We start from the raw sequence: 27,808 nt of genomic DNA, 5'->3' as shown, positions 1-27,808 counted from the left end.
CATGATATGGTTATGCATATATAGGCATAAGGTTGCAAGAATATGTTTGTGAAGCCTTTGAATATTTCCCAATTTACACATTTAATTACTCATAAAATATGGTCTGGACTTCAAATCACAGTTACAATTTTACACGTTACAACTTTTCAAATAGCTAATTGGAGTCAATTAAGGAGATGAGATTGGAAGTGTGGCTTGGACATATGCTCTGCCCTTTAAAATAAAGCCCAAAAAGGTTAGTTGCATATATATTCTCAGGAAAGGTTGGATAGTATGAATCATGCCTTGATCAAAAGCTTAAAAACACTGGAAAAGACTACAAAAGCATTGCTAAGGACCTGGGTGTTCATGAATCAACACACCAGGAAATCCTAAAAGAGGTGTGAAGGAACCTTAAAAATAACAGCAAAAGACCTAAAAAAACAACAACAACAACAACAACAGGGACAACAAGGACAGCATTACGGAAGCTACTGCTGTCTAAAAAAAATATTTAGACACGTCTCAGTGTTACCTGGTTGTTCAGTTTCTGGGAAAATATTCTGTGGACAGTTGAGGCAAAAGTTTAGATTTTGTGCCAAAATGAAGAACATTTTCATTAGAAGAAAAAGGTCACTACATACCAACCCCAAACCTTAGCTGAACTGTCAAACATCAAGTGCAGTGTAAGTTCAGTCAGGCCACAGAGCGGAGGCATGTCGTCTTCTTAGTTTCAGATCACTAAGGCTTTCAAGTCTTAGCGGGCATGGACCTCACTGCTGACAGACACTCATGTTCATAACCATGCTACAGGATAGACGTCCCACTGCCACATCTACATGATTAGCACTGTTTGCTTTAAAGACATTAAAGACATTTTTCAGGGAGTTCAGTTCATGACTTCAAGCTTTGACTCAATGACTCCAATCACACAATACCATAAAGAGTTCTGTTAAATTAGATGTCTTATAAGCAACTACAGAGTATCTTTGGTGGTTTTGCTGCTGAAGGAAGATCTACAAGTTACTAAATATAACAACATATATCAAACAACAACAATAATCATAATAATAAAATAAAACAATTTACTGTTATAACTGTCATATCATATTGGTATACTGTAGCTTTTTGTGCTATGTGAGTTTAATGTTGAGTACTGGGCATGTCATGGTTGTCCAAGATGAATTTTCCAGAGATAGGACAATAAATTCTATTCTATTCTATACAGTATGCAGTGATATACATACATACATACATATATATATATATATATATATATATAAGTGAGTGAGTGAGTGAGTGAAGTGAGTGAAGTGACATTCAGCCAAGTATGGTGACCCATACTCAGAATTTGTGCTCTGCATTTAACCCATCCGAAATGCACACACACAGAGCAGTGAACACACACACACACACTGTGAGCACACACCCGGAGCAGTGGGCAGCCATTTATGCTGCGGCGCCCGGGGAGCAGTTGGGGGTTCGATGCCTTGCTCAAGGACACCTAAGTCGTGGTATTGAGGGTGGAGAGAGAACTGTACATGCACTCCCCCCACCCACAATTCCTGCCGGCCCAGGACTCGAACTCACAACCTTTCGATTGGGAGTCCGACTCTCTAACCATTAGGCCACGACTTCCCCTTCATATATCATATATCATATATCATATATATATCATATATATATATATATATATCATATATATCATATATCATATATCATATATATATATATATATATCATATATATATCATATATATATATATATATATATATATATATATATATATATATATATATATATATATATATATATATATATATATATATATATATTTATTTATTTATTTATTTATTTATTTATTTATTTATTTATTTATTTATTTATTTATTTATTTATTTATTTTATTTTATTTTATTTTATTTTATTTTTTTACACATGATAAAAAGTCAGAGAGGACAGAATTTCCATTATTGGGTCAGCTTGGCAATTAATATGTGATTTTGTGTATAACATTATAAAATTATGAATAAAACAAATTATTATATTATAGTCTTTATGCGTTAGTTTCAAATAATATTTATAGCATTACACACACATTAATTAGGCTATAGGCTATTAATGTAAATCTTGTCACAGACAGGCTGTGTTTGTGAATTACTTGTTTATCAAAGTTATCAAAGTGTTGTCTCCTGTCCCTGTGTTTAAAACTGTGTTCCTTGGCCTACAGCAGTAGGCTACAGAAAAAAAGTATAACTTTATCCCAGACTGAGTTCCATTTTACATTTTCTCCAGGAGGCGGCACAGCAGTCGTTTATAATGGAAAAATCGCCCCGGGCTGAAAGTTCCGTTACTTTCTTCCTTTCTTTTTTTTTCCTTGTAATTTCTCTTCTCCAGCGGGAAGCGTCTCTTCTCTCCTCCTCCTCACATCACATCCGTTTCAGTTTCCTGAGCAGTTTGGATTCACTCACTCAAGTGCAGCGTTAGGAAGTCCGAGTCACGTAAGCGAATCGATTCGTGCTGACGCTTCGTTTATCTTCGGTTCATTTGATTCATTTGATTCATTGTTTGATTTGCTGCAAACATATAAGTCCATTTGGGTCGTTTTGAAGTGTATAAAGTATCAAAGAACCGTCTAAAAACAATTTACCGAATTCTAGTCATCCAACAGTCTCCACGCAGCATTTGGGGTATTTATTTAGTGTGTGTGTGTGTGTGTGTGTGTGTGTGTGTGTGTGTGTGTGTGTGTGTGTGTGTGTGTGTGTGAAAATCGTATTTAATGAAATTATTTTATAATGATTCTTTAATGAAATGTCAACCACACTGTTTTCGTTTAACTTACTGCTGTAAACTTGTAATGGTTTACTTTACTTGCGTTATTTACGCTCAAAGTTCACCTTACAGCCGAATGATTCACACACGGTTAGCGAGTTGGTTGGTTTGGACGAGTCATCAAAAAGAACCGCGCGAGTCGGACATCACTGTTAGTGCAGCAGTTTTAAAGAGGCTGCCGTGGATCTTCTGCTGATATGGAGACTCTTACCATCCACAGAGACGGATCGTGCAACTTTAATGAGCCGACTGAACGGATTACGCGCTTTTTTGGCTGCTCTCCTGTCGCATTAACAACTCCAAACATGTCCAAAAGCCTGAAGAAGAAAAGTCACTGGACTAACAGAGTCCACGAGGTTGTGTTATTGAGGGGTCCGAGCGTGGATCTCGGGTTCGAGCTGCAGGGAGGCGCGGAGAATGGACAGTTCCCCGTGATTGGAGAGGTGAAACCGGACAGGCGCAGACTGCACCAGGACGAGCTCCTTCTGGAGGTCAATGATACTCCAGTGGCCGGACTGACCATCAGGGATGTGTGGGCTGTGGTCAGACACTGCAAAGACCCTGTCCGCCTCAAGTGTGTCAAGCAAGGTCAGTTTAACATTCATCTACATGTAAAGTTAATTAAAAGTGCCCAAATTTGACCGGGTTTGGCATACTTAGTTATTGTGCTTCTGACTTTTATTTATTAAGTTTTTAATGTTGTTAAACATATAAAGCTAAGGCTGGTCTACTTATTTATTTTCAGCAAGTTACAACACTTTTATTGTAGGCTAATAAACATAGGAACCATGCGATTATGGCAGATCACCGTGGTAAACAACATCTGTAAGATTACACCTGTTTGTAAACGTATTTTCACGTGAGCGTGAAGTTTTGCGTGTCCCGTGTGTCACATTGCATCCAAATGTAACATAAGAAGAAAGGGCTGGTGTTGTTGGACTTTCACAACTGCTTGGACTCGCGTGTGAAAGTCGGTTCGTTGCCACGGACGCGGAGTTACTGTGTTTCTGGAAAAGGGGGCGTGTCCTTCGGTACAGGAGCGCGTCCTGTTGCTGATGTTGCGTCATCGTCACGTTTACCATATCACCGTATACTGTTCAATGTTTGTAAACTTCTTGCTACATTTACTTAAATTGATCTTCTTTGTTGACACCGAAGGGTTATCTTTCCGTTATCCTTCAGCTTAGGTTTTGTTATCAGACTGTAATCCGGTTTTTGTGGGTGTGCCACGGTTCCGAAATACATCATGACATAACTATTTTCCCAGAAGGCCTGTATCTGAACCTCACAATCACATTGTCATGAATGATGCCAGTTTAGTTAGACAAAGTGGCTTGTCCTTTCTCTTTAGTTACAGACCCATAATTGTAAGCAATTTAGCTTCTTGAAGATGACTGGTTGAGCATGTGAGCGTGGCATTCCTTTCCTTTGACAAGCTGTTTTTGTTTTTTGCATTTTTTTGCATTTTAAAACCTTGCATCTGTAAATGTCTTCTAGAGCAATTGGTTAGAAATATTTGCTCCTAAGGAACCCACAATTATGACGATCCCATGAAAAGGACCCCTTTCTGACAGTTTTTATTTTTATTTTTTTAACAAATATGTATAAAATGTATGTATTTTTTAATTTTATTTATTTTTATTCAAAATGTATTGTATTACAATAAAATAATCAAGTCTAATCTAATACTTTCCAACCTGTATACAGTATCTTAGACAATACAGTATCTCAGTATTCTAGAAATAAAAATGAAACAACAGTAACAATGTTTTTTTTTCCCCCACCTGAAATTTTCTGAGGACTATTTTTATAATTGTGACTCAGCAATCTAATTATATTTAGATATTTTCTCATAATAATTATGAGTTAATGTGCCATTATAATGAGCATCTCATGACATTCAGAAATTTCTCATAATACTTCCTTAACATCTGATAATAAAAAGAAAGTTCTCAAAATAATGAAGGTAATATTTCACAATAAGAAGAAACTTATTATATATTATATTGAAAGTAGAATGAACAGGAATAATGTAGAATTTGGTAAATTTGACTTCTTTTCTTTAACATTTATTCCTGAAACAGTTCTGTGGACTTCGGAAGCCTGGTTCTGTCCCAGCATTCAAGTCATAATAATGAGAAACATTCTTTTAATAATGACTTAGCCTACTCTTTCATAATAATCAGTAACTTTCTCATAATAATGACTTAAGATCTTATAAAGATGAGAATAATCTTGCTTTTTTATCAAATTTTGAAATGAAAAGTCATATATAGCCTAATGTTTGTAATATTGATATGAGTTGGTTGTCAAGTGTTGTTTTCCATTACATAAAAGTAGAAAAACAAATTAAAAATGATACACTTTCTCATAATTATGACTTAACATCTCATAATAATAAGGAACTTTCATAATAATGAAAAATCTATTATTAACATTATTATTATTATCTTATTTACTTATAATGAGAATTATTCCATTGAGACTTTAAGTCATGATTAAGTCATAGTTAATCCATTAAAAAAAAAAAATCCTATTATTTCACATTTTTTGACATAACTACTAATTATGAGGTTTTTCATTATTATTTAAGTAATGCAATGAGATTATGATACGCTAAATCATTATGAAAACAAAGAGACTGCTTGTGTGTGTGTGTGTGTGTGTGTGTGTGTGTGCTATATATAGTGTCAATGTCTTCATACACATAGTTAAAAAAGTTAGAATTTCTATCGAAGCGTTTCATGTAATATTTTTCTTTCTGGAGTGCAGTAGCAGGGGCCTACTTGATATTCATTGGACACAGTAGTAGGGCAGACACAGAACTGTGGTCGATATGGTCAGATGCCTAGGTAAGTACCCTAAGATGAGATGTCTGTAGCATTCATCTGTGAAATAACAGGTTGTGAAACGCACACACACACACATTTACACAGCCTCCCGGGATGACCTGGCCAACTTTTTGATGTCTGGGTTTTGAGTTATCAGCAAGACCGGTTGACAGAATCATTTTTTATATTACTTTCAAGTGCTGCAAGCCGACCTTTAAACGGAGTTTTGTTACATATTATAATTATGGCACAGCACATTATTGTATTCATGTTTCATTCATCCCCTTGAGGTAGGATGATATGAGGTTGACATAAATTATCAGCTCTCAGCCGCTAGTTATAATTGTAAATTTAATTTCAGATTAGGAGATGTAATTATAATCATGCCAGCTGAATTGATGGGTTAATGCACAACGCTTCTGGATATTTTCTTTCCTGTTTCCTGTATTCTCTGACCCTGGACTCTGTGTTTCATGTTCCTCTCTCCACCCACTGCCTGACCAGCCACTTTCATAAACCGTTCAGGGCCAGCGGTAGGCCACATGCTTGTTTAAACCACACCAAGGGGTAACCAGGATGTGACATCGCCGATAGCAAGTGCACATTTTCTGCTACTCAGCTCATGGGGGTTGGTGAGCTTAACCAGAAATATTTCTTTTAGAAAAAAAAGCCTTGTGATGGAGCCGGCACCACAGCAAACGGAAAGCATGACATCATGCATGAAGTGCGGCTGTGGCATCTATAAACCTAGGGACTTCAGTTTGGCATGAGTTTAGATCTGTTTCACCAGACTGACTAAAAAGAAACGGCCCGTCCTGTGGCCTTTGTGTTACTTACCGCAATGATAGTTCAAATCTTGTAGCTTTTTAAGAAAGAGGTGTACAATTACTTTAAGCGAATGGACTCGAAACCAGTGGTGTGAATTTTTTTTATTTATTTATATTTCAGTGGCTTGATTTTGAACCTGTATATCAAAAACATCAGTTCAATTTAATTTACTGGTCATTTCTGCAGGTTATACTTATACTGCTAAATCAGTAGGTGGAAACAAGTAACTTTCGTGAGTCACTGAACCATTGAATTAAAGTTATAGTTAAATGAATTAAAGTTATAGTTAAGTGAATTAAAGTTATAGTTAAATGAATTAAAGTTATAGTTAAGTGAATTAAAGTTATAGTTAAATGAATTAAAGTTATAGTTAAGTGAATTTAAGTTAAAAAAAAACTTCATTTTTTTTTTAAATTCGTGAACTATTTAATTTTGTTCATATGTTGTTTATATGGAATATATAGGGAAAAAAATCATGCTCTGGTTAATCACAGTCATGACATAAAAAGATATAATTATTATACAAAATGTATTAAGTTATAATTATAAATGTCTATGAAATACTACATCATTATTGTGACTATGTCATAATTATGATTTATGAAAGCAAGCTTTTCAAAATTATGAGATACTAATTCATATGGAGATAAAAGGTTGAAATGTTGAGGTAAAAAGTCATAATTATGACTTTTTATCTTACAATTACAGTATAATTTACCAAAGCACAATTTTCAAAATTGAGATATTAAGTCATGAAATAAAAAGTCATAACTATGACATAAAAGTCAAACTTATTAAGACTTTTACCTCATAATTGTGATTTAGCAAACCATGATTTTCAGTCATAATGAGACAAAAAAGTCTAAATTATTAAATAAATAGTACCAAACTATGAGTTGAAAATTTAGAATTATGACTTTTATGTTATAATTTACTAAAGCATGATTTTCAAAATTGAGATACCTATTATGACATAAAAGTCAAAATTTTGTTGTCATCATGACTTTTTGTCATTAATTGTATTACGCTGTAATTTTGAGAAAGAGAAGACTGTTAAAAATTTGTTTTTCAAAAAGTTTCATTCACAAATACAATTACTTGAAAAGCCATTAGAATTGATTTTAAACTGGTGGTGAATGATAAAACTAAGACTTACATTGAAGCAGTGACTTAACTTTTGATATATTTTTAGATTTCATCAGGTTAGCAACCACCTAGAAATAAACAAGAACAACCTATCAAACCCCTAGCAAGGCTCTCTAGATACCATTCAGAACACCATAGCCACCAGATAGCAACACCCTGGCATTATGGTAGTGAATATGTGTGTATTATGGTCGGGCGATGTCTATAATGAAACATTGTGATGGACGATGACATGGGGGGCGGGAGGAGGGGTGTTCCTCCAATGATTTGATTCGTCAAATGATTTGCAGATCCTGAGGACCAATGACAAGCACCTATATTGTCAAATGTGTGGTAAGTACTGTCAGCCCCTATAGAGTCCTTGTGATCGCGAATCTCGAAAGTGAAAGTGAAAGTAAAATGAGAGCGATGTATCCTCAATCTCTATAGCAGCTCACCCATGAAGGCTTGTCTTGTCATAAATCTATCCGGGTTGTGTCTCCCAGGTGAATGCATGGCATCCTGGTGCTCATGTAGTAATGATGTGCATGCAGTCACCCAGAAATCCAGCAGTGGTAAGGGAATACTGGACCTCTGCTGATCTGAAATTGTCTTTCACCCTCAGCACTTTACTTATTGTCAGTCTGCATGGTGCAACGCCCATGAGAGGGGTTGGAGTTTGTGATAATGGAAAGTCGTTGCCCTTTAACATTTCCTCTCCATAGATTTGCACTTTTCGTTCAAGTGGGAGGTTCTCTCAAGGGAGTCACATCTATCAGCGGATCCATCAATGAGCAGATATATTAGGGATCCACTGATAGACGCGGCTTTCAAGCGCTCCCGTGTGTATCTCTGTGAGCACTGTGAAATGAAGTGAAATGAATGAGGTGAAGAGTGTGAAATGATGATCATTGTTAACATATCTATGACACACGTGAAATGCTGGTCTCGTCACTTTTTTTACATTTCAGTACCTACTGGTACTGACATTAGTACTTTTCACACCACTAATATATAACACTTTACAATAAAGTTCTATTAGTTCATTCTATTCGTCTATTAGTATGAACTATAATGAACAAACAATGAACAACACATTTATTACAGTAATTGTTAATCTTTGTTAATGTCAGTTAATGAAAATTCATTGTTAGTTCATGTTAATTCCCAGTGCATTAATTATTGTTAACAAGGACAACTTTTGATTTTAATAATGCATTAGTAAATGCTGAAATTAACATCACTTAAGATTAATAAATGCTGTAGAAGTATTCATTGTTAGTTCATGTTAACTAAAGTGGTTAATAATGTTAACTAATGAACTTTATTGTAAAGTGTTACCTCCCTCTCTCTCTCTCTCTCTCTATATATATATCTATATATATATATATATATATATATATATATATATATATATATATATAAAACACTTATTGTATATATACAATTATATATACAAATTAATTAAATTAAATCATTAAATAGTATTTAAAAATCAATAACCACATTGTTTTTTTTATTAGTTTTTTACTAAAGAACTAATGAAGAACACACATATCATATTTAATTTAATATATTAATAAAAAAAGTTTGAAATAAGCAGCTTTGCGGTAAATATTGCAGAATTATGAGAAGTATTCTACCGCCTACATATACATAAATACAATGGGATCTTGCATGTTTAAATACAGTTTTCTAATGAATGAATCTATATTTTTAAGCATTTTTTTAAGATTGGTTAATTTTGTATGATGTACTTTTAATGATGTATTTTAATTAATAATAATAATAAAAAAAAAGTAAAAAAAAAAAAAAAAAAGGTTTTCATTTAATGGAACTTCTCTAAGTACAATGTAATCTCGCCAAGAATCACTCCATGCAATACTATGTGTCTTAACTGAATATCCTGTTAAAGTCACTTTGCATTGAATGAGGTCTCTGGGTGATTTCTCAGTGGCTTATTGGGTTTGCCTATAATTTGTTTGTGGCTGCTGTAGTATTTGTGTGAGAGTGAATCTTAAGTGAATAAAGGTTACTCCAGTAAGAGCGTGTCTGAGTGAGCCAACAAATCAAGAAGATTTTCTGCCAGGTGTTTGCACTGACACTTGATTTGAAAACACTTGACTTATGTTACTTTTTGGCATCATACAGAGTGAATGTGTAAGAAGTTATATTACTAGGACTAGTACAATAGGTAGATAGATAGATAGATAGATAGATAGATAGATACACAGTGTGTGTGTGTGTGTGTGTGTGTGTGTGTGTGTGTGTGTGTGTTAAGCTCCATTGATTCTTTTATAGTCATGCCAATTTATCACTCCTCCATGGCTGTCTGCATGTTCACGTACCCTTGCTCAAGGACGTATGATTCATCGGTCTGAATTTATTCGATTAGCAGGTACATTTGGGTCGATTTTATTTCACTTCAAATGAAATCACCTGCAGAGAAAGACATTTTGCAGTACTTGAGTTTGAACAGTTTACTTCGAGTGGAACTTTCATCTTGTAAGATATGCAAGTCTCCATGTCACCACGTCCGTTACTGTGACAGACATGGAGAAAACTGTTTCACAGCCAAGAGATCTGATCCCAGTTCTGGGAGAGGTATGTCTGAGTCAAGCAGCATCATATCTTTTGTGTCTCGTGTTGCTGGATATCAGCGATGAGCAGTGTTGTAGAGAGAGACGGATCATTTTGAGTGGAGCTTCCTCTGAGAAGCATGTTTGTTAAGGAAAGCTATTGTGCGGTTGTATTTGTGGTTGGTGATTCATGTTTCCTCATGAGGCTGTCACTCAAGGATCTGCAGTCCTCTGCTTTAATTTGCTATTCCTAAAGCTTGAAACTAATTAATTTCTAAAACTCTCAATGAGAGTGTGGGTGCTTTTTAGTGCATAACTGTTTGGCATCTGACTGAAGATAATGGTTTAGCAAAACTGTGTGCCAGAAGTGTCATGGGAAATATGATTTTTCTTGCATACTGTGAAAATGAAGGCTTTGTTTAGAATTGTAGCATACTTCATACTTTACAACTGTGTGCACTGAAAATGACCTGTTTTTTTTTTTTACAGGTATGCACAATATGTCAATGTTATGTCAGTTATAGTCTAATATTAGAGTTTTTTAAAAAAAATATAATACATTTATTAGAAATGTGTTAGACGTCTCTAACTAAATCTCTTAAACATCCTCTGTTTTATTTGCCTAAAAAACATTAATAATCTTATAACAATGTTAAATGTCATCTTTAGCAAATATACATTTCTAACTGTGCCTTATATTATTGTGATGCATAAATCAACAGCATTTAAAACAAATGATTTTAGAGGTGTGTGTGTGTGTGTTTTAATTTATTAAAACAAATAGTTATAATATATATATATATATATATATATATATATATATATATATGTATAATTTACATTTTTATTGTTTACTGGGCATAACATTTTTTTTAATTTTTGGGCTAATCTTATCGGTCTATTATAATTTAGGTTAATTAAAATATAGGTGTATTCCTAATAGTGTACAATGTTTAATCTTTAAACAGTAGCCACATTGTCACACAATATATTATTTAAACAAAAATGTATATAATTAATCGATTATTTATAGGTTCTCTTACGAGAGCTCTCTCGTACTGCGTCTTAGCTAAGACGCTACGGGAAAAGTCTCTTTTCACGAAATACTGAAGCAAAAAATTATCCTTAATTTTGTATTTTTGTAAAGCGCATTTGCAGCAGTACACAGCCATAGGCGAGACGGCTCGTTCGCTCATTGGCTTGTTCTGCGGCAACTGCACAGCCTATCGAGCGCGGGCTGATGCAACATCAGACCAATAAGGGCGCTTCGCGCCCTTCTTGCCACTTCCCGCCGAAACGGGTGTGGCCCAACCTATAAAAGGAGCTCGAAAAGGCTGACTCACCTGATTTTTCATCTCTTCAGCGAAGCTCACGCTGGATCACGGAGGAAGCAAGCGCCGTCTGAGAAAGCACATCAGCAGGACGAGCCATTCTGAAGCTGCTGGCATCGCCGCCTTCCATTGCCGTTCCTGCTGCGCTATCCGGCGCCTATATCCTTTCAATCCTGTTATATACAAGCTGTTCTTTATGTGTGTGTGTGTGTTCGCCCTGCGACACACACTCGTAAAAGAGCTCGCGTCTTTTTTAAGATGCCTTCCTGCGGCTCGTCAGAGCCCCACTCAGCGAGGGAGACCGGTACGTCATCTGTGTCTCCTGCCTGGGTGAAGATCATGCAGCGCTCGCTCGCTGACGGCGGATGCCCCCACTGCGAGCTGTTGCCATGGTGACTCTGAGGACTCGCCTGGCCTTTTTCTCTGAGCCTGCATTCTCCGCTGCGCTGAGGCGCCGTAAAAGCATCGCTTCCAGCGGATTCCGGAACCGTCTTCAGCTCAACCGAGCTCGCCGGTTCGCCCTGCTTCACCGGCCCCCCCCTGCATCGCTTCCCGGTGGGCAGCGCCCGCTGTTTGCCGGCGCGTCGTCCGAGGAAGTCGATCTCAGGGCCGCGTCGGGGGAAGAGGACACGCGCTCTCTGCTGGCTTCGGGCAGTGAGGGCTGGGCGAGCTCCGAGGATCTCGCGCCTTCTGCTCAGAAGCCCAGCAGACGAGCTGACATCGAGAAGGAGCCGGGGCGAATGCTCGTGTTGGCCGCGATGTGTCTCGGCCGCGAGTGGTTTGCACCAGCGCCCCCCCCTCTCGTTCCCGGCTGGATGGTATTTCCTTTTCGGATGAGCGTACTTCTCAAAGCCCGCCTCATTTCTTCCTGAGCTTCACGAAGAGGTGGCGAAGGCTTGGAACGCTCCATATTCAGCACGAACTCGTTCGTCTGTCTCACTAGCATTCTCCACACTGATGATGCTAAAAACAGGAACTACCACTCACTTCCGCCGGTGGAACAGGCGATAGCGACGCACCTTTGTCCGCCCTCTGCTGGACGGCGGCAAAAGCGGTGTTGCCATCTAAAGCCTCCTGTGTGGCGCTGCGTCGGCACTACTAACGATGGCTGCTTCATCGAAGCGCAGGTGTACGAGTTCCGCTGTGGCCGAGCTCTCACCCAAGCGCGCCGCTGTTTCAGTTCCAGGAATTGTGACTGTCTCAGCGTTTTCTGCAATGCGCAAGCCTGCACAGTTGCCCGCTTGCCTGCACACAAAAGCCGTTATCACAACAGCTTCAGCAACGCAGCTCGAGACCCCCGTTCTCGCTCTACTGGCCGTCGCCCCGCGCCGCGGGGACCGCGGCAGAGGATTACGGTGAGGCCGGGAGCCCCGAAGCCATCCTGGGAAAGCCATCTACGCATGCTGCATGACGCTGCGTCGGCACTACACACGATGGCTGCTTCATCGAAGCGCCGGTGTACGAGTTCCGCTGCGGCCGGGCTGTCACCGAAGCGCGCCGCTGTTTCAGTTTCCAGAGATTGTGACTGTTTCAGCGTTGTTTGCAATACGCAAGCCTGTACGGTTGCCCGCTTGCCTGCACACGAAAACCGTTATCACGGCTACCCAGATATTTCCCGAAAAAGGTGTAATTTCTGGTGTCCCGGCCACGGCCGATGGTGCTATAAATGTAGTGACGATGCCCACTGCTCAGTGCCCATCTCCGCATATAAGCACAGCCCTTCACACAGGGCTCGCGCCTATAAAAGCGACTCAAGTCGATCACGCGCACTACATAGTTGACGTGCCCACTCCTCAGTGCCCACAATCACTATGTCACACGCGTCATGTGGTTTCTGTAAAAACGAAACCCGTGCACGTTCGTCTGGCCATGGCCGATGGTGCTATAAATGTAGTGACGATGCCCACTCCTCAGTGCCCATCTCCACATGTAAGCATAGCCCTGCACACAGGGCCTGCGCCCATAATGTCGACTCAAGTCGGTCGCGCACACTGCATAGTAAACGTGCCCACCCCTCAGTGCCCACAATTACTATGTCACACACGTCATGTGGTTTCTGTAAAAACGAAACCCGTGCATGCTCGTCCGGCCACGGCCGATGGTGCTATAAATGCAGTGACGATGCCCACTACCCAGTGCCCATCTCCACATGTAAGCACAGCCCTGCACACAGGGCTAGCGCACATAAGATCGACACAGATCGGTCGAGCGCGCCGCATAGTAAACGTGCCCACTTCCCAGTGCCCACATACACTATGTCACATACGGCGCGGGGCTTCTGTAAAAATGAGACCCGTGCACGTACATTCTGCACAGGCAGACAGCGAGTTGAAAGTGGTAAAAGTGCACACATGCAGCCCACGGTTACTCGCAGATATATCGAGTCCCACGGGACCCGCTCAGCCTCCCTCCAGTCGGTTAAGCGCCGGAACGGGGTCGAGGAAGAGCGATCTGCCCGCTGTGATCAGCGCGCTCCCCGCCTCAGATGCGCAGCACACTCGAGCGCCGCCGTTGCCCAGTCAACAGAGCGCGTTTCGCATCCAGCCCTTAGCCATTCATGCAGATGCATGGTCAGTGCTTCCAGGGGTTTCGGATTGGGTGCTAGGCATTATAAAGAGAGGCTACTCGCTACAGTTTTCTCGACGCCCACCGTGCTTTTCAGCGCGCGTCGAAACTACGGTCAAAACAGAAGTAGCACACATACTTCGGGCCGAAATATCAAAACTGTTGAGCAAAGGGGCTGTAGAGCCTGTGTCTCAAAGCGAGGGGGGGCTGTACAGCAGATACTTTCTGGTGCCCAAGAGAGACGGGGGTCTCCGGCCCATACTGGATCTAAGACAGCTGAACGGGCATTGATGAAACACAGTTTCAAAATGTTCACGACCAGGAAGCTCCTCGCGCAGATTCGCAGAGGGGACTGGTTCATGTCAATAGATCTGAAGGACGCATATTTTCAAATACAGATAGCGTCAAACCACAGGCGATATTTGAGATTCGCCTTCGAGGGCCAGGCATACCAGTTTGCAGTCCTGCCATTCGGCTTGTCCGTAGCTCCTCGTACGCTTACGAGGTGCATGGATGCAGCGCTCGCTCCTCTTAGACTCAGAGGCACACGAGTGCTGAATTATTTGGACGACTGGCTGGTTCTGGCCCGATCATGAGCGGAGCTCATGGACCACAGAGCCGTTTTACTCGATCACCTCGAGAAGCTCGGCCTCAGTGTCAATTGGGTGAAGAGTTCGCTGAACCCCAGTCAGACGATCCTGTTTCTGGGTATAGTTCTGAACTCGTGTTCCATGACGGCGCGGCTGTCACCACAGCGCGCGATGGGCATTCAGCGTGCAGCGAGTTCTTTCCGCTGTGGCGCGACTGTGTCGCTCAAACACTGTCAAAAGATGCTGTGTTTCATGGCCTCAGCATCTCCGGTTCTGCGGCTGGGCCTGCTCCGCATGCGCCCCCTGCAGTTCTGGCTGAAGGCTCGGGTGCCGCGCAGAGCGTGGGCGTCTGGCCGGCTGCATTTCAAGGTCGATCAGAGCTGTGTTGCGGCTCTAGCACCTTGGACAGCGAACGGCTGGTACCGATCAGGTGTAAGCCTGGGGACTTCCCCGAGTGTGAAAATGGTGTCGACGGACGCCTCCACTTCGGGATGGGGAGCGCTGCTCAAAGGCAGACCGTCCTTTGGCCTATGGTCAGAACGGGAAAAGCTCCATCATATCAACTGCCTGGAAATGCTGGCAGTGGAGAATGCGCTGACGCGCTTTTGTCCCCATATCAAGGATCACCACCTCGTAGTCCGTTCGGACAACATGTCCGTGGTGTCCTACATAAATCGCCAGGGCGGTCTCGGGTCCCGAAACCTGTACAGGCTGACGGAACGCCTCCTGATTTGGGCTCAACGCAACGTGCGCTCGCTGAGAGCGGTGCATGTGCCTGGACTGCAGAATCTGGGTCCAGACAGGCTGTCCAGAGGCAATGTCCCTACGGGAGAATGGTCTCTACACCCGCAAACAGTTCGGCTGTTGTGGGAGAGATTTGGCATGGCGGAGGTGGACCTCTTTGCGTCCCTCGGAAACGCTCACTGCCCCACATTCTTTTCCAAGAACGAAAGCGCGCTGTCACGGAAATGGCCGTGCTGCCCGCTTTATGCGTTCCCTCCCGTCACCCGTGATAGAACGGGTGAGAGAAACGAGATGTTCAATACTGCTTGTGGCACCTCTTTGGAAGAACCATCCATGGTTCCCAGATTTGATGCAATTAGCAGATGTCGCCCCATGGCCGGTACCGTTGAGGAGAGATCTCCTCTCGCAGGCCAGGGGCTCGATTTGGCACCCTCGACCGGAGTTGTGGTCCCTCCATGTATGGGCACTCAACGGTTACCCGCTGATCTCGCAGGGGGAGTGCTAAATACCATCACTCAGGCTAGAGCTCCGTCGACACGACGTCTGTATGCCTCGAAGTGGTCGGTGTTCTCCAGCTGGTGCACAGCTCGAGGTTATTCACCCCTTAGTTGTGAGGTGACGGAGGTCCTCTCCTTCCTACAGGAGCTGTTGGATAAGGGCAGAGCCCCATCCACGCTCAAAGTTTATGTGGCGGCCATCGCGGCGTTTTCTGAAACGGCGTCCGGTCAGTCAATAGGAAGGAACGATTTAGTCATCCGGTTCCTCAGAGGAGCTAGGAGGCTGAATCCTCCCAGACATCCGTCAGTCCCTATGTGGGACCTCGCGGCGGTTTTGGAGGCCTTGAAGGGTCCCCCTTTTGAGCCTATCCAATCGGTTAGCCTTCAGCATCTGTCGTTCAAGACAGTATTCTTGTTGGCTCTCGCTTCTGTGAAGCGCGTGGGTGATTTGCACGCGCTCTCGGTGAGCCAGTCGTGCTTGGAGTTTGGGCCCAATGACTCAAGGGTCATACTCAAACCTAGGCACGGTTATGTGCCGAAATCCCTCAACACACCGTTTCGGGCTCAGGTTATTGCCCTGTCTGCCCTGCCGGTGTCAGGGGAGGATGGAGACTCAAGTCTTCTTTGCCCTGTCAGGGTTTTAAGAGCTTATGTGTCTCGCTCTGCTGCCTCTCGGCAGACGGAGCAGCTATTTGTCTCGTTCGGTGGACGTTCCAAAGGAATGGCTGTTTCGAGACAGACTCTATCCAGATGGATAGTTGACGCCATAGCGTTAGCTTACGCTTCCAGGGGCCTTCAGTGCCCGTTGGGCGTCAGAGCACACTCCACAAGAGGCGTCGCCTCGTCGTGGGCGTGGTCTACTGGGATCTCCTTGCAGGATATATGTATGGCGGCGGGTTGGGCCTCGCCGTCTACATTTATCAGGTTCTATAACCTGGAGGTTCCCGCCTTGCAAGCAAGGCTGCTGTCGGTATAGAAGAATCAGGGCCCTGAGGGGAATTCTGAATTCATGAGCGCTAGGCGCTGCCGACTGTTATATGGGCAGTATTGCGTAAGACCCGCATTGCCACATTGGTCAGGCCTTGCCTCGGCTGTGTGATGTCATATTGCCGCATCTACGGATGCTGCTAGATATGGGACGGAGGGTTTTTCCCCCTTTTTTCTGTCCCGGACTCTCTGTGAGTCCCTCAGGTGACTGTGCACTGTAAATCCTGGGCGTTGCTTCAGGTTTATCGGTGTGTGATCCCTGCGCGCACGGCGTTTTACATCGGGTTCCCGTAGCGTCTTAGCTAAGACGCAGTACGAGAGAGCTCTCGTAAGAGAACGTACTCGGTTACTAAACGTAACCTCGGTTCTCTCTAGAAGAGCGAACGAGTACTGCGTTCTCTGCCGTGCGTACGATTCACTCTGGTTCGCTTCGGCGATGAAATAAATCAGGTGAGTCAGCCTTTTCGAGCTCCTTTTATAGGTTGGGCCACACCCGTTTCGGCGGGAAGTGGCAAGAAGGGCGCGAAGCGCCCTTATTGGTCTGATGTTGCATCAGCCCGCGCTCGATAGGCTGTGCAGTTGCCGCAGAACAAGCCAATGAGCGAACGAGCCGTCTCGCCTATGGCTGTGTACTGCTGCAAATGCGCTTTACAAAAATACAAAATTAAGGATAATTTTTTGCTTCAGTATTTCGTGAAAAGAGACTTTTCCCGTAGCGTCTTAGCTAAGACGCAGTACTCGTTCGCTCTTCTAGAGAGAACCGAGGTTACGTTTAGTAACCGAGTACGTTTTCTGACATACTGTGAGTTGAAATAAGTTTTCCTATCAGCCAGAATTTGTATCCTAATATTTGGCACTGATCAGGCTAACATTTAAACAGTAGTATTCTACATTGTTGTCACATGAGCTTATTGTATGTTGTTAAATTAAAACACTAGCCAAAAAATAAAATAAAACTGGCTGCTAAAATTTGAAATGGAAGTTCAAAATGTGTGCATTGCATTGTGGGATACATACGTTTCTACATGCGTATCAAAATCACTAGCAGAAACAACCTGTGTAATAAAATACAGTAGGTCAGTAAGAGGGTACAAACTGGCATGGGAAACTAATTCTTATTTTTTATTTTAAATACTTAAAGACTTCTAAGAAAACAAATGCTAGAAAGTAAAGTCCCCTAATGTTCAATTTGTGGTATACCTGTATTATTTGTGTGCTTATATTTGCTTCAAGAAGACAGATATCAGGAGATATAAATAAAATCAGCTTGAGAAAGAACTGATGATTCACGGGAAAGGATTGACCACAATCAATACAAATGTGTGTGTCTGTGTGTGTGTGATTCAGGGAGTCTGTTTGTATCTTATTCATTTTGACTGTAATTGCAGAAGGCCATGGACAAATGAAGATGGGCTCCTTTTTTATGCACTCAAACTTAAGATTTATTCAATTGGACCAGACTAGTTCTTTGAATATATATACACAATGTAATGAATGTTTTATATTTTCAGCAGTTTCTTTTCATAATGGTGAATGAGCACAATAAGGACCGATTAAATTCTGCTCTTGTGTTTCAATGTTTAAGTAATTGTAATTTGTTCAGCATGTACACGTTTATGATAAATAACTTTGCGGATGTGACAAGCTTAATTCTTACTGTTACTGGAATGAAACATGTTCACCCACTTGCTCTCAGATTAGGATTTTATATAATGGATGTTAATAATTTACTTCTACATAAAGGTTGATTTAGAAATTAACTGTTTATTGTTTTTTTTATACATATATATATATTTGTATCTGCTCAAATTGAGCTTCAAGCAGATGGTTTTCTGTCTGATTCATTTCTATGAATCACACCCTTTCACAGTGAAGATGGCGTTTATCAAAATCTGTCCACCTCTTGTTGCCATGTGGGCTAGAAAGATTCATATTCAGTGGAATATACTGTAGACTTCGGCAGGCTTCTTTAGTTGAAAAAATAACATAGCATGCTCTACTTTTAGCTCTCTCACAGTACTTCTATCTCTCTGGCACCAAGCTGTTTGTGGTCAGCAAATCCTGCCAATGAAAAACAGCAACATCTAAAGCTTTACCCTATGACATAATCACCACAGTCATATGATTCTGAACTCATAGAGCATCTAGTCTGGTCAGATCTTTCTCCTAAGAGCTCAATAGGTTTTTTTTTTTTTCCTCGCACACATTTTTTCCCAAATCCTTATATAGACAGTTTTTAATCATGAAGCAGGCAATAACATTATAACATTTGAAGCACTGATCTGGGATTCCCATTAATTTTATTGCTCTACTGTGTAAACAATGCTGCATTTTAATTGATTTGTTTTTATCTTATAAATTATAGGAGAAACAGAGACAACTTTGATACCTAAATATTGGGCTGACTTTTCAAGATTGCATTTTGCATTTGCCTTCAAAACTTTTCGCTTGCCTTCGTTAAAGTATTCGCAAAAGTATTCACATTCACTTACAAAACTTTTCATGTTCTCAAAAAAGTAACTTTTGTATTTACTCGTAAAACCTTTTGAGTGCTCTCGCAAAAGTGTTTTGCGTTCCCCAAGAAGCCTTGCATTTGCCTTCAAACGTTTTCACATGCCTTCTTTAAAGTATTCGCAAAAGTTTTCACATTCACTTACAAAACTTTTCACGTTCTCAAAAAAGTAACTTGCATTTACTCGTAAAATGTTTTGAGTGCTCTCGCAAAAGTGTTTTGCGTTCCCCAAGAAACCGTGCATTTGCCTTCAAAAGTTTTCGCATGCCTTCACAAAAGTACTGAATTTCCCAAGAAACTTTGCAATTGCTCGCAAAAGCATAGAAATCTAGTTTTTCCTCTCACCTTATACTACTTCTATTATTATTTCCATCAAAAATGTTTTGCGAGTGAACTCAAACCTTCTCTGGGGAATGCAGAAGTTTTGTGAGAAATTGCAATAGTATTGATGGATCATTTTTAGTCCAATCTCATATTATTCCCATCACCATGTTCCTTTAGGGGCTCCATACATAAATGTACCATAAGTGAGAAAATGTCATTAAGAATTCCATCTAAATCAATACAGTTTACTTCCGGGGTGTTCTATTATTGGGCCTTTTTTAAAAGGTTGATTTCTTGGCTTTGGTTTTGTATTAAATATGGTTGTAAACAGTGTGTGTGTGTGTGTGTGTTTATGGTGACTTTAAAGAAAGTGTTCAGCAATTAGAGGTTAAGGGAGTACAGTTTTCTTCTGCTGAGTCTCACAAAGTCTCTCAAAATCAGGTCGTCATGTGCCACATAATGTGTCCACTCGCAAATAAAACTTCCATCTTCCCCTTTACTCACTGTCAGCTTCTTCTCTCCTGCCTCCTCTCCACCTCCTCTGTCCCACACATATTTACCTCCTCCCTGCATCTGTCTGTTTTTAATTAATGCCTACTGTATTATCTGAAGTATGTGAGTCCTGTTGTTGGCTTGGCATAGAACTAAGGAGGCTTTGTTTACCAGTGCTGTATCTGCTTGTTGAGAGCTCACATGATTAAATAAGTTGATTAACTCAAAACAAGCACAAAACAAGTCTGACTGGAAGTCAGGATTTGAATGGAGGTCACGGTTTGTACCAAGACTAGGTATCTTTCACTGAAAGTGCTCTGATTTAGAAACAGAATGTAACAGCACATAGTGCATTAGATTGCTTTGAATATTGTTATTATTGTTAATATTATTCAGAGAATTTCATGTAGAGAAGGTAAAAACATTTTAGAATATCCAACATTATCGATATATTGAAATCACTGTTGTGTAAAGACCTCACATGTGCTGTCAGTGTTTTAGTGGTGATACTTTGGTTGAATGAATAGTGATGATGATAATGTGATTCTAGATCATGATTGGCTAACATATTCTGCGTATTCAATGGTTTGTACTTGTCTAGTGAATTAAAACCCATTTAAACGGGCTCTGAATGTATGGTGTAAGGTATAGAGTGTTGAATGAGAGCTTTAGGATGGACCTGTAGTACAGTGGTACAATGGGTGGACTGGTATTTAGGCCTTTGAGCCCATGTGAGGAGCCCATCTCTGCATATATTACCATCAACGATGGGTTGTCATTGTTCTCACATGAAAGGAACATGCAGTTATTCTAATGAAACGTGGGAAAGGGGATCACTCTCCTCCTTTTACCTCTCTGCCCCATTCCTCCATACACCATTGGTATGCTGCGGTTTGTGAACTCTGTGATTCCCACATTAGTTATTCGCGTTAGTTGGCAGCTCAAGTGTTTGGTCATATAAATGTATACAGTACAGGTGGATAGTATCCAGTTTACTTTGTTAATGTAAATGCTATTGGTTTTATATTTGTGGTTAATTCGTGAATTCTAAAGAAAATGACTTGTCTTTTGAGTTTAATCAACTTAAAACAACTTTCCTTTTTAGTTCATTTCACTTAGACAAACGGCAATTTCTGCATAATTTTATCAATTCACTTTAAGTCTGGCTCAGTTTTGGTACATAGTTCTATAGTATTTACACACCAATTGCACACCAATTCAAATTCCATCCTGATGTCACATATACCCTTGTCACAGTATGTCTGTTTGCATGTAAGCATTAGCATTTTGTTAAATTCATTATCTTAAAATCGTTAATTGTGTCTTTATACCAGATGCCCTTGTCACGTTTGTTTTGTGATTGTATTTAAAGGTTTGCATTAAGCTAAATTCATTACCATTCATTGTGCACATAAGCATTAGCATCAAGCTAAATTCTTTACCTTAAACATTTAAATTGCATCTTGATATCACAGATGTACTTGTCACATTCTTTTTGATTTTGCATGTAAATGTTAAGCTGAATACTTTAAAATTCCTGTTAATTTTAGTAGCACTGACTCTCTTGTCACATTCTCTTTATGTGTGTTAGCATCAAGCTAAAGATATTATCTTCAAATTTATTATTAAAAAAAAATAATAACAAACTGCTTTTCTGTGACATGACATTGTGGTCAGTAATAGCCTAAAAAGCATTCATGGATCTATACTTGGAAAATTTCTGTCCTTCTGTCCACTTTTTCATTCCAATCTTATATAATATGTAGGAAGTGTTAATATAGACCGTGTAAGAAAACAGGAATTGTTTGTTTTTTTCTTGTAACCTCTAACAAAGGCAAAGGCAATATCAAATGATCATAGAACATTACAGTAAACAATAAATAATAAAAGCATAATATATACTCAAATTAAACAGCTGAAAACGATCAGAGATCATGAGAGCTAATAAGAAAAGACACAAGCAAGCAGTTCATTCTGATGAAGCTTGTTTTTTAATATCTGAACCTTTTTAATGTCTCTCTTCCTTCATCTCTTGTCCCCTCTCACTCTTTCATGCACCTGTAATCGAGGTCTGAAATTTATATTATGTGATGTTGGCTGGTGGAGAAGTTCAGCCATTGACTTATGTAGGTCAGAAGATTTAATTGGATCTCACTTTATTGAGATGGAGCCCTTTGTCTAAATGTGTGTGGATGCAGATGTGCACACACACACTGCAAATTATAGACGGCTGTAATTTTGAAAAAACAAATTTATCTTTCCCGCATTGCAGGTCCCAGTGCTAAGCATCCTACAGGAAATGGAAGGATAAAAAATGCAAAGCAAGCCGAGAGTTTTAGGTTTTACAGTACACTGAGAAATTGCTGTCAATGAATGCACTGCAGCATAAAGGCCCGTTCACACCAAGAACGATAACTATAAAGAAAACTATAAAGATAACGATATTAGCGTCCACACCAGCGAACGATATTGTCTGTGTATTCTAAGCGGACGCGCGTCTGCTGCTTTAAATTCTTGAGCTCATTACAGCAGGATTGATTCTGATTGGTTGGCAATGTTTTTATCGTTCATCAGAAAAAAAAAATCGTTCTGAAAGTGATTCCAACGATATCGTTTCTCTGTGCCTTTATCGTTATAGTTGTGGTGTGGAAACTTAAAGGGGTCATATGATGCGATTTCAATTTTTCCTTTCTCTCTGGCATGTTACAAGCTCTTGGTGCGTAAAGAAGATCTGTAAAGTTGTAAAGTCTCAAATCCAAAGAAATATTATAAAAGTTAATAATCAACCACGTCCACCTAAAACGGCTTGCTCTAACACACCCTCACATGTCTACGTCACAATGTGGAAATATATGCATAACGCTGCCCAAATATTCATGCAAAGAAAGAAAGCATAACTTTTATTCTCGCTGTTGCTGCTGTTGTGAAGACACTGTGTGTGTCGTTGTTAAAGCGAAACTACTTTGTTTGGCCTTCCAAAAGAGGACACAACTAGAAATCAGTGGTTCAACACTGTTCCAGAACAGTTCAGCCAAAATATTCAGATGTGTGCAGCGCATTTTGCATAGTTTCTATAAAGTGGGGCAGTTCAAACTTTGCAAGGACAGTCTGGCGCTTCTGACTTACACTAAATGATTCAAATGTGAGTTTCGAGCAGAGTAGAGTAGCGCTTGTTATTTGTTGTTTCTCTGATCACAAATGCAAAATTGGTTTTATGTTTACCCAGTGCGATTTGCAACCCATAAAAAAGGTAATTATAATCAGTAATTATGTCCCCACTGGATGCTACAAATGTCTTGTTTGTAATGAGTTTTATTGGTTTTGTCTCGTTGTGATGGGACACACAGCATCAAAGTAAGGTAAGGGGCATAACATTTCCATCACATGCTTGAGGCATTCAGCCAAACACAATGCACTGGATAGCTGGCCAACCAGCGTGGACTTCGCTTTTCAGAACTATGAGCTTTGTAAAAATCAGAATAAGTGCATTACCACCACTGATCTCTCAAATGGACCATTGAAACTCTATCTACAATCTCAGTTAGGAGTGTCAATGGTCCACTAGAGAGATAGGTGGCAGTAATGCACTTATAAGTCTGCAGTCCACCATAAAGCAAGAAGAAGAAGATGCCTCAAGCTCCTGCTGCTGAGAATGCACATAGGAGGACGTGCCCAAGAGAGTTCTAACAGTTAGGACATTGTGTGAATAAGAGGTAAAAAACTATAGAAATACTGATCAGTTTCTTGCACAGACCGATCGTTTTGTGTCTTTACACATCAATGTATCGTCATGAGCCACAGGGTTTAATTTGTTTTTGTTTGTGTATGTTTTTTTTTTTTTTTTTGATTGTAGCCGTGATTCCCATCCACTTACATTATAAGAGTGATATACTGCAACGGTTTAACTTAAAAATCTTGGTCTGTGCTCTATTGAAGAAACATCTTGGATGCCCTGGGGTAAGCAGATAAACATCAAATTTTCGTTTTTGGGTGAACTATCCCTTTAATCTGAACTGTGCTTAACTGTACCTCATTGCTAACAATCCTTGTCAATCATGTTACCTATAGTCCATATAGTGCATATAGCCCATTAGTAAACACCTCAGAAGTGATTGCTTTACACGGGCAGCAACAAAATTCACTGTCACCAAATGTTACATTCCATTTACCTCAAAAGTTGGATGTTGGAACCCAAGTTGATTGTGTTCCAGTAAATAAGTCATAAAACCAAGATGGATGTGTCCATTTTTAGCAATACAAGTCAATAAAAACACATAAAAACCTAACCATCTCTACCCATAAACCTACCAGTCTCCACCCCATAGATGTAGATTTAACCATGCCCCCTGGATCTTGTGTTCATTTTTTCATCCAACTACAAAACAGCTGCCTTGCTTATGAGACATAGAAAATGGCAGACAATGTGTAACTGACTGAGTGCGAAAATATGCTAATACGAGACGGTCGTGAGTGGAGGATTGAGAACTTGGAATTCTCTTACTGAGAACTTGGAATTTCCAACTTCCTAATACAAATGGATTAAACCAAAAGTCCCTTTCAAGGAATATATGAACTGGTTTCACATGGCCATAAAAGTTGCCACTGTAAATATAGTCACAGAGTGAACTGACTCACTCTGTGACTATATTTACAGTGGCAACTTTTATGGCCATGTGAAACCAGTTCCTATATACTTCAATAGCAAAAATACTGAAATCCCAAATCTTATGTCAAACTCATATTTAAATAGCATATTTCAATAAATCAACAATAAAATCAGACATGAACTGTCCCATTAATGCTGTTTCTTATCCAAAAGTAGCATGTTTGCACAAATCTTCAACATGATAACTCGGCAGACAAACTGAATAAACATGCAAATTCACTTTCTGGCAGTAGGTTGCACTTACAGAAAAGCGGAAATGCAATGGTTATCCCAGGTTACTGCATTAGCAGCACTGTTTTTAACCTGCTTGTGACAGAGAAGAAAGTAAGTATTTACGTTTTCTATCAACCATTCAGATTTTTGTATTCGGAATATTTATCAAGTAACACCAAATACAAGAGTGCAGAGACAAGCAACTCTAATTTAAATAAGTACAAATACATTTTTATCAGTCATAACTTCCATAGCGCTGATGCTGGACAAGACTGAAACTCTAGTGCACGTGTGTTGTGCACCTGTATTTGCACATAATGTACTATAAAATGAAGTATACTTTGAAAACGTTCGGCTGTATGCATATGCAAAGCGTTTATGTAATTTTAAGTGATTTCATTAGCATGCCGATTAGCCTGTTAGAAATATGCATTTACACGTTATATATGTTTTTCTTTTGTTGACCTAACTCAATGAGTAGGCTGAATGCATCATCGCTCTGTATCTGATGGTTCCGTACAATACTGCTTTAAAATTGTAATGTTATGATCCGTACAATACTGCTTTAAAATTGTAATGTTACTGCCTGCCATTTGTAACAGCCTTCTGTCTAGGCAGGAAAAGAGCACCACATGCCCCAAACAAAAAACTAAGAATATAATATTAATTCCTGAGCTTTTTCAAACCCCACTGCACCTGTCCAGCATGTTCAGTACTGTAATCAGTTAACCTGACTGCTTCCTTAGTCATGAAATGCAGTTCTTTTTTCAGCGTACTTTAATGTGCCGCTTGAGGAGTTCAACGTCAGCATCTTCAGACTCAGACTTTAGACAGGCGGTAATCATTGATTCTTCAATGTGTGCCACTGTGCAAAAGAGGCTTGGGGAAATTGGTTGCTAATTTTAGCTCCACTACAGCACGGATGTTCTCTGCTCTTAGTGGTGTCGAATTGCATCCACTGGTGTGTATGTGGGTCGTGAAAGCATGCAGGTGCGAGAGTTTTGTAGCATTGCAGCCCTTGTAACATCACAAAGATTAGTTCACTTGCAAACACATACAAATATGAGAAGAAGATTAAGAAAAGGGTAAATTTAGTAGGATGTCGACATTACCCATCTATATTTATACATCTTGTTTGAACCTTGATTTTGTAGTCAGCCCAAATCAATCTTGATCAAAGATGTCTATCACAGATCGCCTCTTTCCATTTGCTCCTTTCTTATCTCTTCTTTCTTTCAGAACGGACTGAAGTAACCCCTCAGGTCTGCTTTCTGCTCTGAGAAACTAGGACAAGGTCTTTGTTAGCAGACAGCCTGACTGAAAGTGTTTAAGTGTGCATGTCCGCAGACCATCTCAGTTTCAAAGTTACCAAGAGGTCAATTAAAGTCATTTCCCTTTTTTCTTCGTTACATAAAAACAGGGGCTTCAGACCTGAGTAAAAGTGCAGTCATTTTAGCGAAATTTGGGTGAAATCCATTGTCCATTGTCACAAACCATACTGCAAAAAAATGCATTTCCTTATATTTTTTTATATATTTCAAAAAAAAAAATTAGTCAATGTAAATGTTTGTCTAGAATTTATGAAATTTGAATGAAAGTATTTAGGCTGTTAAAATTAAAATAAAATAAAAAATAACGTAATGGGGAAAATGTTATGGTAATATATGGTTGTCTGCAAAATGAGGTAGAAGTCTAAATATTATGTTTTTGGTAACTTTTGAAACCTTTAGGAAACAGTAAATCTTTTTTTCCCATTTCCTTTTGGCAAGGGCGCCATTCGTTCAGTGTTTGAATTGGTTAGTTGGGTTTTTTGTTCTGGCATAGTGTTATTTTTGGCACAACTGGGCAGTTTTTTGCTGCACAATTTACTTTACATTCACCCAGCTGGAATCGCCTTGTAATTGGACACACTGTAATCCATAATTGCAATGTGCCGTGGATCAAACACTCTCTTTTGGATGAGCTCCCTCCAACCATCTCTGGGTGTTTTTTCTTTGCCATTGTTGCCTTTTTCTTGCTCACTGTGAATTTTTCATAATGTGTGAAGGTGCTGTAGTCTTATAATATGCAACAAAGAATTTGGAACATTTTGAATTAGTACTTATTTAATGTATAGTTTAGTTCATTATTCATATATATATATATATATATATATATATATATATATATATATATATATATATATATATATATATATATCTTCCTAAATTGTCTTTATTTACTTAGACAAATCAAACAATATAGCTTGATATTATTGTTTCAATTCCAAATGTACTAATGATTTAATTCCTAAAGAAAGAAGGTTCAGATGGTTCAGCAGGGGTCATGAACATTAACACTACAGTCCTTTAACATACCTGTAAGGGCAGTGTTTTACAAGCTGAGGACACACATCCATCCACTTTCATTGGGAAAATACCACTCTACAATATAAGAATCTACCCTAAACACTTGTCACCATCAATCTCTGTAATGCAATGCTATTTGTTTGTGAGGAATGTGGTTCTGTCCTCTATTTGTCAAATCGTCCCGAGCTGAATAACGACCATTCGGTCAGACGTCCCCACAAGACTAGCATAACAACAACATTTGTTCAACCGCAGCTATATCAGCACTAAAATGCATGAACTTTGTGTTATTTGACGCCTTCTATTTTACATTTAAGTAAATTAAATCTTTGTTGTATGGTGATCATTAGGATGGCAACATTTA

At 39.8% G+C, this 27,808-nt stretch overlaps 1 protein-coding gene across 1 annotated transcript in view; it reads left to right on the top strand.

Moving 5' to 3' along the window:
- Window positions 1-2,931: 2,931 nt before the first annotated feature.
- LOC132098401 (membrane-associated guanylate kinase, WW and PDZ domain-containing protein 2-like) overlaps window positions 2,932-27,808 on the top strand; it is a 36,328-nt gene continuing 11,451 nt past the window's right edge. The window contains exon 1 of the mRNA XM_059504523.1: window positions 2,932-3,400. Coding sequence (XP_059360506.1) covers window positions 3,010-3,400 — 391 coding nt within the window. The 5' untranslated portion in view covers window positions 2,932-3,009. The remainder of the gene's footprint in view (window positions 3,401-27,808) is intronic.

The sequence above is a fragment of the Carassius carassius genome, chromosome 22 (assembly GCF_963082965.1).
Source record: "Carassius carassius chromosome 22, fCarCar2.1, whole genome shotgun sequence".
Classification (NCBI taxonomy): domain Eukaryota; kingdom Metazoa; phylum Chordata; class Actinopteri; order Cypriniformes; family Cyprinidae; genus Carassius; species Carassius carassius.
The sequence above is the reverse complement of the archived record's forward strand: the minus strand, read 5'-3'. Positions and strand labels throughout refer to the sequence as shown.